At 39.0% G+C, this 14,931-nt stretch overlaps 1 protein-coding gene across 3 annotated transcripts in view; it reads left to right on the top strand.

The window, feature by feature from the left end:
• The window catches only part of COL12A1 (collagen type XII alpha 1 chain), a 125,270-nt gene that overhangs the window by 61,173 nt on the left and 49,166 nt on the right, over positions 1–14,931 (top strand). For all 3 annotated transcript variants that reach the window (XM_066253727.1, XM_066253717.1, XM_066253726.1), the window contains 12 exons: positions 1,524–1,653; positions 2,418–2,557; positions 2,980–3,109; positions 4,213–4,355; positions 5,447–5,576; positions 6,232–6,374; positions 9,057–9,186; positions 11,037–11,156; positions 13,001–13,147; positions 13,868–13,984; positions 14,139–14,285; positions 14,855–14,929. In XM_066253727.1, the coding sequence (XP_066109824.1) occupies positions 1,524–1,653; positions 2,418–2,557; positions 2,980–3,109; positions 4,213–4,355; positions 5,447–5,576; positions 6,232–6,374; positions 9,057–9,186; positions 11,037–11,156; positions 13,001–13,147; positions 13,868–13,984; positions 14,139–14,285; positions 14,855–14,929 (1,552 nt within the window). The remainder of the gene's footprint in view (positions 1–1,523; positions 1,654–2,417; positions 2,558–2,979; positions 3,110–4,212; positions 4,356–5,446; positions 5,577–6,231; positions 6,375–9,056; positions 9,187–11,036; positions 11,157–13,000; positions 13,148–13,867; positions 13,985–14,138; positions 14,286–14,854; positions 14,930–14,931) is intronic.

Raw genomic sequence — 14,931 nt, 5'->3', positions numbered from 1 at the left:
CCTCAGTGGCCGGGCCAACTTTTTGTTCTAATGGAGCCTTGACTGCAGGAGGGAAAGAGAGAGATAGAGAGAAAAGAGAGGGGGAAGGGTGGAGAAGCAGATGGGCGCTTCTCCTGTGTGCCCTGGCCGGGAATCGAACCTGGGACTTCCACATGCAGGGCTGGTGCTCTACCACTGAGCCAACCAGCCAGGGCCTGGATTGACATTTTAATATCGGAAACAAAACTTATTTTCTTCTGTCCCAGGCCTGGTGTAGGTAAAACTATATAGCAGGATAAACTTGACCTTAACATTTCTCTTCTTCGTGATACCGACCCCGCAACTGCTGTTCTCAATCTCTTTTACTGTCTCTTAGCTATTTGTTATAATTAGATAGAGTCTCATAAGTGTATCCTCTGGAAAGTATTAGCTGATGATCCCTTAAACTTTGTTATTGTTAGGAATTTTTTCATTTCAGTGCTAATCCATGAACTAATCAAAGTAATGAGTCATTGGTGCTAGAATAATCTTGGAGAGTTGGACGGAAGAAGTAAGCAGATACCCCTCTGCTTACTCATAAGGCTAGTTCTATTAACTGGATGCTTTCAGATTGTTAAGTATCAATTGATACTTTTCTCTCATCACCTCAAATATTAAATTTATTAAAATTAGCCACTGTAGTTCATTTTGCTTCTATTAGAATGACTACAGTGAGTCACTGAGGTTTCCTCTGGAACTTGAAAGGATGGGGGAGACGTTGGGAACATCTGGACTGTGCTAACACGTTCAGCCATCCACATGTGCACTCATTATGGGCAGCATGCCATTTTCATGTGATTTTAATTAGTATGGCACAAACATCTGAATTCGGTAAACTGTTAACAAATCATACAAATTTTCTTTCAACAAGATAGCTAGATAGCCTTAAGCAATGAATAAAATGCTAAAACCTCTGTAATTGGTAAAAACTGAAAAAGTATCATTCCCCACAAAGAAGTCTGGGAACTTCTGCGTAAGTGTGTTATGTCACGTAGTTTACACAGCTAATGCTGTTAGAGTGGCAATGTTTTGGGGGAAACACCAAAAACTTTAGATCTTTTGCTGAATCATTTTAATGTGTTGCTAAAGCAAATAAAAACCATCTGTAAAAAAAAAAAAGAGTAAGAATAAAACTGAATGCTGCAGAGCCTCCGCTATCATTCAAGTCTTTGCTGCCTTAAATTTCCTTTGTAGCTCACGTACGATTAATGCTTTGTGGGAGGAGATCTGTGAAGTGTGCTTTGGATAAAATTTCACAGGGCTGGTGGCAAGCAAGTGGAAATATCTTTTTAAGGTCACCAGTGTAAGGCTTGGAGTCCTTTCTGTGATTTAAGGTGCATAATTTACATTTAAATTATGCCATATCTTTTAAACTTTCACTGTGATACATGTTTCCAGATCTTGGCAGGAGTCTCACACAGCTCCCTTGTAGAAAGAGAAAGAGCTTTTTCTAAGAGACGAGTGAGATGGAGACAGGGTTAACACTTATTCCTGTTTTACTCCAGACCACAGTAGGAGGACGACAGAACAGTGTGCTCCTGCAGAAACTGAAGCCCGACACTCCTTACACGATCACGGTGTCATCCCTGTATGCTGACGGTGAAGGAGGCCGGATGACGGGAAGAGGCAAGACCAGTAAGTGAACTCGGGCTCCTGCAGCTTCTTTAAGGATTTGGAATGAAACCACATCTTTATCTGGAAACACGGAGGTGATACAGGGTTTTACTCCTTAAAAATGCATTTAAAATAATATTGTTTTTAATATCATTGCTTGGAGTTAACTGTCTCTATTTGTAGAGAAAAACACATTATTTTCTAAGATTAAAAAAATGCTCTGAGGCCAAAATATCTTGTGGAGAGATGAGATGTGTCAGATTATTGCAGACAACCTTTCGTTATTCACTACTTCAGCAAATATTCGTTGGGTGCCCACTATGGGGTACCTGCTATGTTCTAGGGTTCCTGGGATGTATTGAACCTGTGTGTGTGTGTGTGTGTGTGTGTGTGTGTTTAATTTAAGTGAGAGGAGGGAGCTAGAGAAACAGATTCCTGCATGCACCATAACTAGGATCCGTCCGTTGACCCTGTCTGGCACCCATGCTTGCAACGGATCTATTTTTAGCACCACGGAGCCATTCTCACCACCGGGGGCCAACACACTCAAATCAATTACGCCATGGCTGCAGTAGAGGAAGGGAGAGAGAAGGGGAAGGGAGAGGAGAGGAGAATCAAATCAGAGGGTTGTTTCTCATTTGTACCCTGCCCGGGACTCAAACCCAATACTTCCACATGCCAGGTGGACGTTCTACCACTGAGCCAACTGGCCAAGGCCTGAACCTGTGTTTTGTGGGTGCTTGGTTGTTAGGATCATACTGTAACATGATCTCTGTACATTCCAGAACCTCTGAACACCGTGCGGAACCTGAGAGTGTATGACCCTTCCACCAGTTCTCTGAGTGTTCGCTGGGACCACGCAGAGGGGAACCCTCGCCAGTACAAGCTCTTCTATGCACCCACAGCAGGTGGTCCAGAGGAAATGGTAACTATTTCCTATAGTGAAAAATGTATGTTTGTTTAAACTGTAGCTGAGTGATTTAAAAATGGAGCTAAAGGAGTTAACTGATTTGTTATAGCCTTAATGAAGTTTATATTCATTTAATAGAACTTGACAGAGAGTAGGTTGGTGCCTTGGTGCCTGGGTGATATGGGGATATGGGGAGTCGGAGGAAGGGAACTGCTCATTCTAGAAGTTCTAAAGGGGGAGCCTAGGGTGAGTGTGGGGGCCTAGAGAAGTCTTCATAACCTCTTATAAGTTTGTGTGGGGGCATGATATTTCAGTATTACAGTGCTTGCTTCTTGACTTGCTCTTGAGTTAGTGTTTTGAGTATTCTACTATTTGAAGTGTTATTTCTTTTATAAGTTTTTCAAATCAAGTGTTTTATGTTTTATTAAAATCTTCAGGTACCAATCCCTGGGAATACCAATTATGCCATTCTTAGGAATCTGCAGCCCGACACCCCCTACACTGTTACTGTGGTTCCTGTTTACACTGAGGGTGATGGCGGGCGCACCTCAGTTACTGGAAAGACCTGTAAGTAAGAAGGCTGAAAAATCTAGCCTTTTCATTATAAAGGCCATATAGACCCATTGAAAAATATTTGGAAAATTCAAAATAATAAAATAAAAACATAAAAATGACCCATAATTCACCTCACTACTATCAGTTACTATTAGTGTATGAAATAAAAAATTTATAATGACATTTGTCTTCTGAAATGATAATTTCAAGATTTATAAATGTGTATACAATCATTAGGATGCCACTTTGGTTATTTTCTTTCACTGACAAAAATTCATTGAACTTTGGTTTGTGCTTTATAGATTTGTATAAAGCAGTGCTTTATAATTGGCTTTATAATGTGAATTGTTGAAATCTATTCATCACATTACTTGGTTGTACATTTCTACATTTCTCTGATTTGCTGAGGAAGTGCCCTTTGGCATTAAAAACCTGTATGCTTTCATTTGCTATTAACTTCTTAAAAACCAGTTTATAGTGGTTTTATTGTTCTTTGTAGTATTGCTTAAGGTTTTTGTCCATACTTATAAATATTTCTTTGGCTTTAAAAAGATACCTTCTAATGGCTAAAAGGAAGCAAGTGGATGGCTTCTTTTGGTAAAAGATTAGTGGTCGAAAAAGACGATATTGACTAACCTACAGTTTGGGCTTAATACATAGATTTAGTGTTTTTCTAAATCCCTATTGGAGCAGATGACTGGGGATCTTATTTCTCCCTCCTTTTGCCTTTAATTTTAATTATGGAAGACATTCATAAAATTAGAAACAATGAAATTCCTCTTCTCTATCTCTCCATTAACTCCTTTGTTGCAAAACTGAAGCTTCTTTTCTAGGTTTTTGTTCCTTATCCCTTGTCCCTTTAAGGCCAACACAGCACTAATTCATTTCTTAGCTTGTCTTTACTGGTCGCTTCTATATAGACAAAGGCCATCATTGGCTAACTGAGTAAACTTGGATTTGGAGAGTGTAAATCTACTTTTGTATGTAGATCATTAGAACTTTCAGAAGGATAGTATTTTATCCTTTTACAGAGTGTAAGTTCTGGAGAAGTGATAACAGAAGCTCAACATTTATAAACAAACTTAAAAAATATATATCGGCTTTTCCTTCCTCAGTGGAGAGAGGGCTGGCGAGAAATGTCCAAGTGTACAACCCTTCACCCAACAGCCTGGATGTCCGCTGGGACCCTGCCCCGGGGCCTGTGCAGCAGTATCGCATTGTGTATTCTCCTGTGGCTGGCTCCAGACCCTCCGAATCTGTAAGTAACTTTGTCATCTTAGAGCTCAGCAAATGAATGCTGTCGATTCTACTGCACCTCCTGCCATGGCTGCTGGCCCAGAACAATAGCCAGTTGTTGGTGTGGCACTGAGTTTCAGCGAAACGTCATTTCCTGATGAATGTAGGCTTGTCTTTGTGTCATGCTGGGTAGCCTGTGAGAATGCCACCACAAACATGCCAGAGTCTGAGGATTAAATGATTGACTTTGGTGCATTAAAGCAGGTATATTAATTACAAAATGAGTGAGCAAAAATGAATTTTAGGGCAAAAGCAAATTAGCAATGGGAGTTAAACTCGCCAGTAATAAATGCAAATCCTTGCTAAACCTTGTCAATATGGGCTTTTGTTGTAAAGTACAAATGTCTTATTATGAAACTGTCTTAGAGTATTCCCTCACTGGTTCATACAAATTGCCCAATCTGTCCTCAATTCATAGTACCATTCAGCTTTGTAAATGGAGTAGTAATTTAGAAGACAGAAATTCTAATTTGAATAAGAGAAAATATCAGAATACTTAAGAAAAAGTAAATTTACAGGCTACCTTTATTTATGTCTTTATGAAAATAAGCAATCATGGTAAACAAAGGTAAACAAATGATGAACAATATATGCTTTGTAAGAATGTTGATTTGCACGTCCCTGTGTATGATAAGACATATTCAGACAATGTTGTCCTTATTCATTGCAGAATTGCTCTCTATTTCAATACAAAATTTCTCCCCCCATCAGTGTAGAAGTCTCTTATGTGTATCTAACATTCAGGAATGTTTTTTGAATTATGATAATGAGCCCTGGATGTTTTATTTGAGAATCTTTACAATAAACCTAAATGTGAGGTGATTGAAGCTACTAAAGTCAAGTGTGAACTAAGTTTGTTTGGGGAAGAAATTTCAGAGCATAAACTCCATCTAATGGTGTGGGTTGGGCAGATTTCATGAAGAGGCAGAGTCGTTAGCTTCTGGCGTGTCTGGGCTCAGCCTTTTATTGTCAAAGTTATTGTGCTGACTAATAAAAGACTTGCTAAGCATTTGGGTTGTCATCAGGCAGAATTTGGCATTTTCTTCCCTCCAGGTGGTGGTGCCAGGAAATACCCGTACGGTGCACCTGGAGCGGCTGATCCCAGACACACCCTATTCCGTGAACATCGTGGCTCTCTACTCCGATGGAGAGGGGAATCCCAGCCCTGCCCAGGGCCGAACGCGTGAGGCAGAAATCCTTTCTCTACCCAATTCCCTTGTGACTCAGTGGCGGGGCATCTCTGAGTGAGTGAGGAGTGGGTGGTGAGTGAGAGGTGGTGAGAGCTTTTGTCACCTTTTTGCAAGTGAGGGTAGGCGTGGGCATGTGGTTCCCACATTTACATATCAGACTAAAGCTTTGGGTCCATGACTACCCTTTGTGCTGAGTGAGCTTTATCTGGCTTTATTTTCGTCATGGACCGAAGTTAGGAGGGGTTTCTGCTCCTTTTCTGTTCTTCAGTAGGTCTTACTAAATGCGTACTGAGCAAACATGAGGGCTTGGCTTCTGTTTCACTAAGCAGGAAGTGGGTCTAGTGATTAAAATCATCCTTTTCTTTCCCAGTCTGTAGCTTTAGGCTCAAGCCTAGTTTTATGTCACTGGAAGTTCAGCACGTAACGTAGCTCTGACATGTAGCACTTTCTGTGGTTTATGTTTTCACATTAAAACCATAGAAAATGTGTATTTTATCATAGGGAGTAAACAACCAAGTGAATGGTGAAACACCTGACAATAACTTCCTTAATCTGACCAGGGTGAAGTTCTTTTATACCCCTCCCTCCATCCCCATGTCTGTCATGCTCACAGGCAGGCATATAACTCTATTGTATTTATTTATTTAGTACCACGAAGTGGACCAAGAAATCTGAGAGTCTTTGGGGAGACAACCAATAGCCTCTCTGTGGCCTGGGATCACGCTGATGGGCCAGTTCAGCAGTATAGGATCATTTATTCTCCCACTGTTGGTGATCCAATTGATGAATATGTGAGTGTGATTCTCATTTATTGAGTATTTTATAATCTGACCTGGTTAGAGGGTGAAACTAAGCTTTTTTCTTTAGGATTGTGCTAGGATTAGAGTTGAGTTCTTGACTCTTGGTGTGACAATTACATTCTGTATGACTTTCTTTGGAGGCCATTTTTATTCTAAAGACAGATTGGAAAAACTCTCTTATCTCATGAAATGCATATTTCTAACCACCTAATTCTATCTTAAAAATTAAGTCTAGTGAAACATGATACCATTAAAAAAATTTATTTATTGATTTCAACAAGAGAGGAAGGGAGAGAAAGAAACAGGAACATCAAGTTGTTCCTGTAAGTGCCCTGATCGGGGATTGAACCAGTGACTTCTGTGCTTTGGGACAATGCTCTAACCAACCGAACTATCGGCCAAGGCACTACTAATTATTCTGAGCTACCTAAATTAACATTCAAATGCTGTGACTATTCAAATCTTATTTTTTTTTAATCTAATTTCTTTACAAGGTCTTCCTTAAATATTTGTGCTAATTGATCATTGATCTTTCTTTTCTCTAAATTTAATATTTTTCAGTACATTGTGATTTTGAAATATACATATGCTAATATTAGTTTCACACTCTTTGATTGTCATGTTTTATCTCTTTAGAATCAGATTCAGATTTCTTACAGCTTCTTCAGAGCCCTAATTATGCATGTCCATTTGTTGTGGATAGAAAGAGTCAGCACTTTCTTTAATTTTTTTTTTTAAGTTTATGGATTTTAGAGAGAGTGGAAAAGAGAGAAACACTGATTTGTTGTTCCACTTATTTATGCATTCACTGGTGCCCTGACCAGGGATCAAACCCCAACCTTGGCATATCATGTGATGATCTAAGCCAGTGGTTCCCAACCTTTTTTGGGCCACGGACCGGTTTAATGTCAGAAAATATTTTCACAGACCGGCCTTTAGGGTGGGACGGATAAATGCACAAAATAAAATTATGCGACCGGTGTAAAAACTGTGGTATTTTTAAATATAATTATCGAACTTACGAGACAATCGTCAAGAGTAAGTCTTAGACGGATGAAACAGAGGGAATCTGGTCATTTTTAAAAAATAAAGCATCATTCATACTTAAGTATAAATAAAACAGAAATAATGTAAGTTATTTCTTTTTTTCTTTTTTTTTTTTCTGAAGCTGGAAACAGGGAGAGACAGTCAGACAGACTCCCGCATGCGCCCGACCGGGATCCACCCGGCATGCCCACCAGGGGCGACGCTCTGCCCACCAGGGGGCGATGCTCTGCCCATCCTGGGCGTTGCCATGTTGGGACCAGAGCCACTCTAGCGCCTGGGGCAGAGGCCACAGAGCCATCCCCAGCGCCCGGGCCATCTTTGCTCCAATGGAGCCTTGGCTGTGGGAGGGGAAGAGAGAGACAGAGAGGGAAAGCGCGGCGGAGGGGTGGAGAAGCAAATGGGCGCTTCTCCTGTGTGCCCTGGCCGGGAATCGAACCCGGGTCCTCTGCACGCTAGGCCGACGCTCTACCGCTGAGCCAACCGGCCAGGGCCAATGTAAGTTATTTATTCTTTCTCTGTGGACCAGTAACACATGGCCCACGGACCGGTACCGGTCTGTAGCCCGGGGGTTGGGGACCACTGCTCTAAGCAACTGAATGACCTGGCCAGGACTGGTCAGAACTTTAGTGATAGTTTGGTGGAAGATTATACACAATGTTGATTTCAAAACAGTTTGGTCTGTTGTTTGCAACTGTTTTGCTGCATATATATTTTTTGGCCATTTTCCTTGTGTTATACTTATGTTATAAAATATGTCATCTACTTGAATTTGATATATTAGGCTTTAATTTAAGCCCCCATTTTAATCAATCAGAAACATGTAATTACCATTTAGTGTTTCTGATCAAAATGAGAGGAGTAGTACTGCCTGCCACACTTAGTTTGCCAAAGCAAAGATGTTTGCACTTGAGTGTTTGTTCAACCTTTCCAAACATACAATCATGCAATTTCCCTTCAATTTTGTCCCCCAATTCACCATTTGTAATCAAGGAACTCAATTCTGGGAATCACTGGCATAGCGATTCACATTATTTATAGAAGTAGAGCTTAAGGTTGAAAGAGAGATTGAGAGATCTATTTGATTCGTTTCTCCTTCATGGAGGTATTAAATGTACTTTCCCATTTCTTCTTTTTCACCTAATTAATATTAGTCCCACTGATACTCTTGAGTGCAGAAACCCTCACCAATGTATTCCCAGTGGCTAGTACCATCCCGGGCTCACAGTGGGTACTATGTGCATCTTTGCTGAAGGAATACACTAACATGTAGCTTGTACTGTTGAGAGATGGAGACAGACATACTACCGAGTGCTGCAGTACTCAGTAATGTGTACTGGGCTGTTGTACGTGGTACTGCTTTTCATCTTCACAATTTCCTTCAGAGGTGCTAAGTCATAACATTGGTAAATAGCTAATCTGGGATTTGAGCCCAGATCTGTCTGACACTAAAACTATTCTCCCATGCTATGTGCAGATGATCTGCCTTGCTGTGAGTTATTGTGCAACAACAACAACAAAAAATATGAAGAAAACATTACTGTTTATGGGAATACATAAAACAATATTGTCTTTTGACCTGCATGTCCTCTAGCTGATAATAAATTTATGATTTAACTTCCCCTCTAGACCACAGTCCCAGGCAGAAGAAACAATGTAATATTGCAGCCCCTGCAATCTGATACTCCATATAAAATTACTGTTATTGCGGTTTATGAAGATGGAGATGGTAGCCATCTAACAGGAACTGGAAGAACTGGTAAATGTCTAATACCTTTTATAATCTTTGAATTTTGCCTTTACCAATGCATCTCAAATACTTCATTGGTATTGCATTAACATTTATATTAGACATTGAATTTTGTCAAAATAATATAAGAACAAAACATGTATTTTAATTGTTTAAAAGTCCACTTGAAGAAAGGAGAGAAATATCTTTTATTTATTTTGCTTTGCTTGAGATAGTTTTATTTCTCCTTTGGAAAACCATTGCATATTCTCTGAATATTGTTTTAATTTGTGTGGTATCGGCTAAGCCAGTAGCTGATAATCAATTTAGTATCAGCAAAAAACATTCCATTGGGATAGAATCTTAAGTCATGAATAAATGAGATGAATAGCATTTATCATCTCTCTTTTACAAATATAGCTTAAAATTTTTTTTTTCTATTATACCAACTAATTTACAGAAAATACCAGTGCTCGGGCCCCTTTTCTAGCCTCCACCGGGAGCAGTTTCTAATGTTGCTCATTGGAATCACCTGAGGAGCTTTAAAAACTGCTGTGCCTGGGTGCCATGCTCAGAGCTACTGATGTAACTGGTCTGAGCTGTGGCCTGGACCTGCTGACGTTCTAATGAGCAGCCAAGGTTGAGAGCCACTGCTTCAGTGTAAAAGCATGCTAGGCTATAGATCTGGTTTCTGTTACTGGTAAATATTGGCATTCCTTCTTTCCACTCCATTCAGCGTGGTTTGAGGATCCTTACTACACCCAGTTGCCCTGACTCTTTTTTGTGCTTAAATGACCTTGACAATATTACAGAATTCGGGAGAGGTGACATGCAGAGGCTCTTAAGAGAAAAGCAGGACCAGGGCTGTTTCAGTTCAATCTGTAAAGACCAGGAATTTATATATTTATTGATACCTATAGGACTGAGGCAACAGAGACTGTTTAGTAATTTTAATTTAAAATCAAGATGATTTAATTTAATAATTTCTCATTTTTTACTTTCCCTTAGGTTTTAGAATATTTTGGTACTTTTCTGGGGAAATGGCATATTTCAAATTTTGTGCTTACATATTTATATATAATCTTTCCTAGATATTAAATTTTCCAGGAAGGCTCAAAGCCGTTTCTAGTTTCTCTTGCAAAAATTTTTTTGAAGTTGAATTCCTTATTTGTGTAATTCTATAATAATTCAGAAACTACTTAACATGCTGCCTAACAGTATTGACTTGAGGCTGTACCTCTGAAGGTCTGAGGATTTACTCTTGGTTATGTTGGTGGTGAATAGAATGGTGTTGAGAAAAACACCATTTTAGTCACCAGCTAGCAGTGTGGTCTTAAGCAAATCATATCTTATTCATGTGATAAAGTGGTTGGAGTAGATACGTCTCTAAATTGCTTATTGCCTCTAATAATCTGTATTCTGAAACACTGTAAAAGTGGTATGAGTTTTCTTATTTTCTATCATTCTGCATACTATAACATACCAGTTCTGGAAATTATCAGTTCCTGAGTCCATTTGAGCTGCAGTTTGAATTTGGAAAAGCCTTAAGCTTTCTGTTGAACATTTCAATATCTGTTATTTTCTAGATAAGAAATTTATGGGATATTATTAAATATCTTTCATGGGGCTGTATTATCAACACTTATTTTATTTAGAAAAATTAAATTTAATGGGGTGACATAGATCAATAAGAGTACATAGGTTTCAGGTGAACATCTCTATAGCATTTGAACTGTTGATTGTGTTGTGTGCCCATCATCCGAAGTCAAATCATTTTCCGTCACCTTATATTTGACAGTTATTATTGATACTCATCAAGTTCTATACTCTCCTTGCGAGTCAATGGAAGGTCAGTAATGTGTGCCAATATCTGTTTGCAGTGGGACTACTTCCGCCTCAGAACATACACATCTCTGATGAATGGTATACAAGATTCAGGGTGTCCTGGGATCCTTCACCCTCTCCGGTTCTTGGGTATAAAATTGTGTATAAGGCAATGGGTAAGGAAGCACGTTTATCATCATAGAAATGCACTGGAGAGTTATTTGGGTTTGAGGGTATTCTTTGTTGCATCACCTATGATTTGATTCTACTGGCAATTCAGTTATATCAAGTCCTCTTTGATCAGAGGTAGTGTTTATGGCAATAGCATTTTAAACCAATGCTCTAAAGTATCATTGTTACTATGGGTGTAGGTAATATTCTCATTAATTTGCATGACTAAAAAGTTTTACCTGGTCCATAAAACTGCACATATTGCAAACATTTGTGTTCAGACATTCTATGTGTTATGACTATGAAATAATGCATCTTTAATCAATACAAATTTCTGTATTTTTCCCATTATTTCAAGGTATTATTTCATTTGGGGCATATGCATTTTAGTTTATTTATAAAAGTCTTGCTTTCAACTTCCCATTGACACCGTCACCTAAATAGATATAACCTTTATTAAATTATTTGCTATATTTTTATGCTTTGTTTATATACTTAAAACAGTAGAAGAAAAATACTCTGTACCAAATTTTTTAGGGCATCTTTAATTTTTTAAAAATAAAAAACTTACCTGGCCAGGTGGTGGTGCAGTGGATAGAGCGTTAGACTGGAATGCAGAAGACCCAGGTTCAAAACCCCGAGGTCGCCAGCTTGAGCGCGGGCTCATCAGGTTTGAGAAAGACTCACCAGCTTGAGTACAAGGTCGCTGGCTCGAGAAAGGGGTCACTCGGTCTGCTGTAGCCTCTTGGTCAAGGCATATATGAGAAGTCAATCAATGAACAACTAAGGAACCACAATGAAGAATTGATGCTTCTCATCTCTCTCCCTTTCTGTCTGTACCTCTCTCTGACTCTATCTCTGTCACAAAAAAATCATTTAAAAAATAAAAAACTTTAATGTTATTTTATTTTTCAGAGTGCCCAAGCATTTCTGTAAATAAGAGTAAGAGTAGAAACTCACAGAAGAACTATAATCATTCAATAAGTCTACTATAGAGAATGAATATTTAAAAAATGAAAAAAATAATCAAAAGGAAAAGATTAGGAACTGTTTGTTTAATGTCCAGAAAAATGGAGTGTTCCTACTTCTTGGTACAGAGAGGAGGCTCAGGTGCTGGGACCTTGGACCCCTGCCAAGAGCAGGGACATCCGGGTGGGACAACTGTTCATTCGCTCCTGGCCATCAGCAGAGATAAAGGGAGGATTAGATGTGGCTCTCCTCAGCGGTCACCTGGGGCCACTGCACTTTGTCTGTTTACCTCAGGAGGCTACACAGATATGACCATTTTCAAAGTGTGTCACATAGGGCATAAACTTTCTGAAATTTCTTAGAAAAATTTCCTAGAAATACATAAAGACAGAGAGTAAGAAAAAGGAAAGGAAGGTGAGCTTGTAAAAGGAAATGCAGAACTTAAAGGGAGAGGTGTCAGAAACTGAGGACCTTCAGTCACTAAATGTATGAAATGAGGTCCACGGCAGATGTTCTTAAGTCTACAATAGACTGAAAAATGTTCATTGAGCCTCGACTAAGTGCAAAGCACAACGCTGTCCAAGTGAGGCTTAGAGAAGAGGCTTGAGAGTCTAGGGTAGTGGACTGTGTGGTTGATTTATTCGTTAGAGGAGCAGGGATTACATACCTGCCGCATTCCAGGGACTGTGCTGTTTTCAGAATCAAAGGATAACGAATTCGTTCTCTGCTTCCAGTTCTGGATTCGTTGTACAATGTGGCATGTGCTACAGTGCACATGTGCATAAGGGGCTTTAGAATGAATGGTGTTCATTTTGGTTTTAAGAAAAATTTGACACTACTGATGACATATATCTATGTATTTCATTGATTGTTATTAAAGGTTCCAATGAGCCTATGGAAGTCTTTGTTGGAGAAGTGACATCGTATACACTACACAATCTCAATCCCAGCACCACCTATGATGTAAATGTTTATGCTCAGTATGATTCCGGACTCAGTGTTCCCCTGACGGATCAAGGCACTACCTGTGAGTCATGATCTTTGCATGGTAGTAAGAAAAAATGTAGTGCAAATTGCCAGGTCAGCCTGTCTTAATTTTACTTCATCTTAACATATGCATGTTTCGTCAGCATTAAGTAAGTGACCCATTTGTGTCCAGCTAAACAAATCTATTGAGTAATATAATTGAGTATTCAAAAATGTATATGATGAAATATGTTTAGTTCACAAAAATATTATATTTTGAATTTTAAAGATAAAAATTGTAATTTCATTTCATCATGAATAAATTAGAGTTGGGATGCCATGTAGTTTTTTTGACATTTGATGTTAAAACATATATTACCTAAATACATTGATTTAATTGAAAGTTTTCACAGAAATGCCATGATCATTGATTCAGCCAAGTGCTTTAATAACAATTTAAGGACTTAGCACACTGCCTTTTAGAAAAAACTTCTACTAATTATTTTCATGAGACATCTTTGACATTTGTGGTATTGCGAGGGCCCATGTGGAATTTCTTTCCTCTTGAAAGTCAGCAATAAAAAGGGAGATCTGTTTGGCTATACTGCATTCTCATGGATGTTTCATATATGTTTCTTGTAAGGAAACATAGCAAGATTTTAGGCATTTATTTTTCATTTTAACCACAGTAGAAGTTTTAAAATTTTGTTATGATTAAAAGTATGCTTTTATGCCTTTATTCACAAAGTAAATTTAATATCTTCCCTTCTTTGTTTTGTAGTGTATTTAAATGTGACAGATCTGAAAACTTATCAAGTTGGGTGGGATACATTCTGTGTTCGATGGTCACCTCACCGGGCAGCCACCTCCTACAGGCTAAAGCTAAACCCTTCAGATGGTACGTGAGCAAAATGAAAAAGAATTGGAGCACAGAGTAGCAACATCTCTAAGTTCAGTGAAGAAGATGCCATTTTGTTTACAAATTTATGTATACAATACCTTTAAGTATAATCGATGATGACACTGGTGTTTTCCTTTGCTGTCATAACCAGGAACCAGAGGACAGGAAATTACAGTGCGCGGATCAGAAACCAGTCACTGCTTCTCTGGCCTTTCACCAGACAGTGATTATGATGTCACTGTTTTTGTGCAGACACCAAACCTCGAAGGTCCTGGTGTCTCTGTCAAAGAACATACCAGTAAGTTTCTGAGTGCTCTGCAATATCCCTGTTAGGCTTTCGAATAGGATACTCTAGGAGTTCTGTTACTGTGCTCTATTATTACAGAGGTGTGGCAGACTTAAGTGACTCCGGTATAGGCACATCTCCATGTAGGCAGCAGTAATGATGTGATGATGGCAGGTCCTTGAATGTGGAGTCTGTGGCTGGTTCAGGACCTTTATCTGCAGGAAATCCATGTTGCCGCTATTACAGTTGGTGTTATTTTAAGGAAAAGGCTAAAGGAGGGAGACGCCGCCCTAGTTGACGATGGGAAGTTGAGATGCATCTATGCTAGTGACTTTTATTCATTTAACCCTATCTGAAGGCCTTATATTCACCCTTTGAATCTTGGCTTTGCTTTTTGTAGCTATAATCAATGTTGAATGACTATCAATGATACCAAATTTGGATAAAATAGAACTCCGTGGATATAATGCCAAGGAAACTTGATTTGTCATCAAGGATTTAAATTGTTCTTAAAATTTACTCTCTGTGATGTGAAATGTACACATACTGTGTTTTTCTAATTATTATTTTAAAAATTCTAGCCATGAAACCAACAGAAGCCCCTACAGAGCCACCCACACCTCCTCCCCCTCCCACAATTCCACCCGCTAGAGATGGT

Source organism: Saccopteryx bilineata, chromosome 1 (assembly GCF_036850765.1).
Source record: "Saccopteryx bilineata isolate mSacBil1 chromosome 1, mSacBil1_pri_phased_curated, whole genome shotgun sequence".
Taxonomy (NCBI): domain Eukaryota; kingdom Metazoa; phylum Chordata; class Mammalia; order Chiroptera; family Emballonuridae; genus Saccopteryx; species Saccopteryx bilineata.
This window is presented reverse-complemented; position numbering and strand designations above follow the sequence as displayed.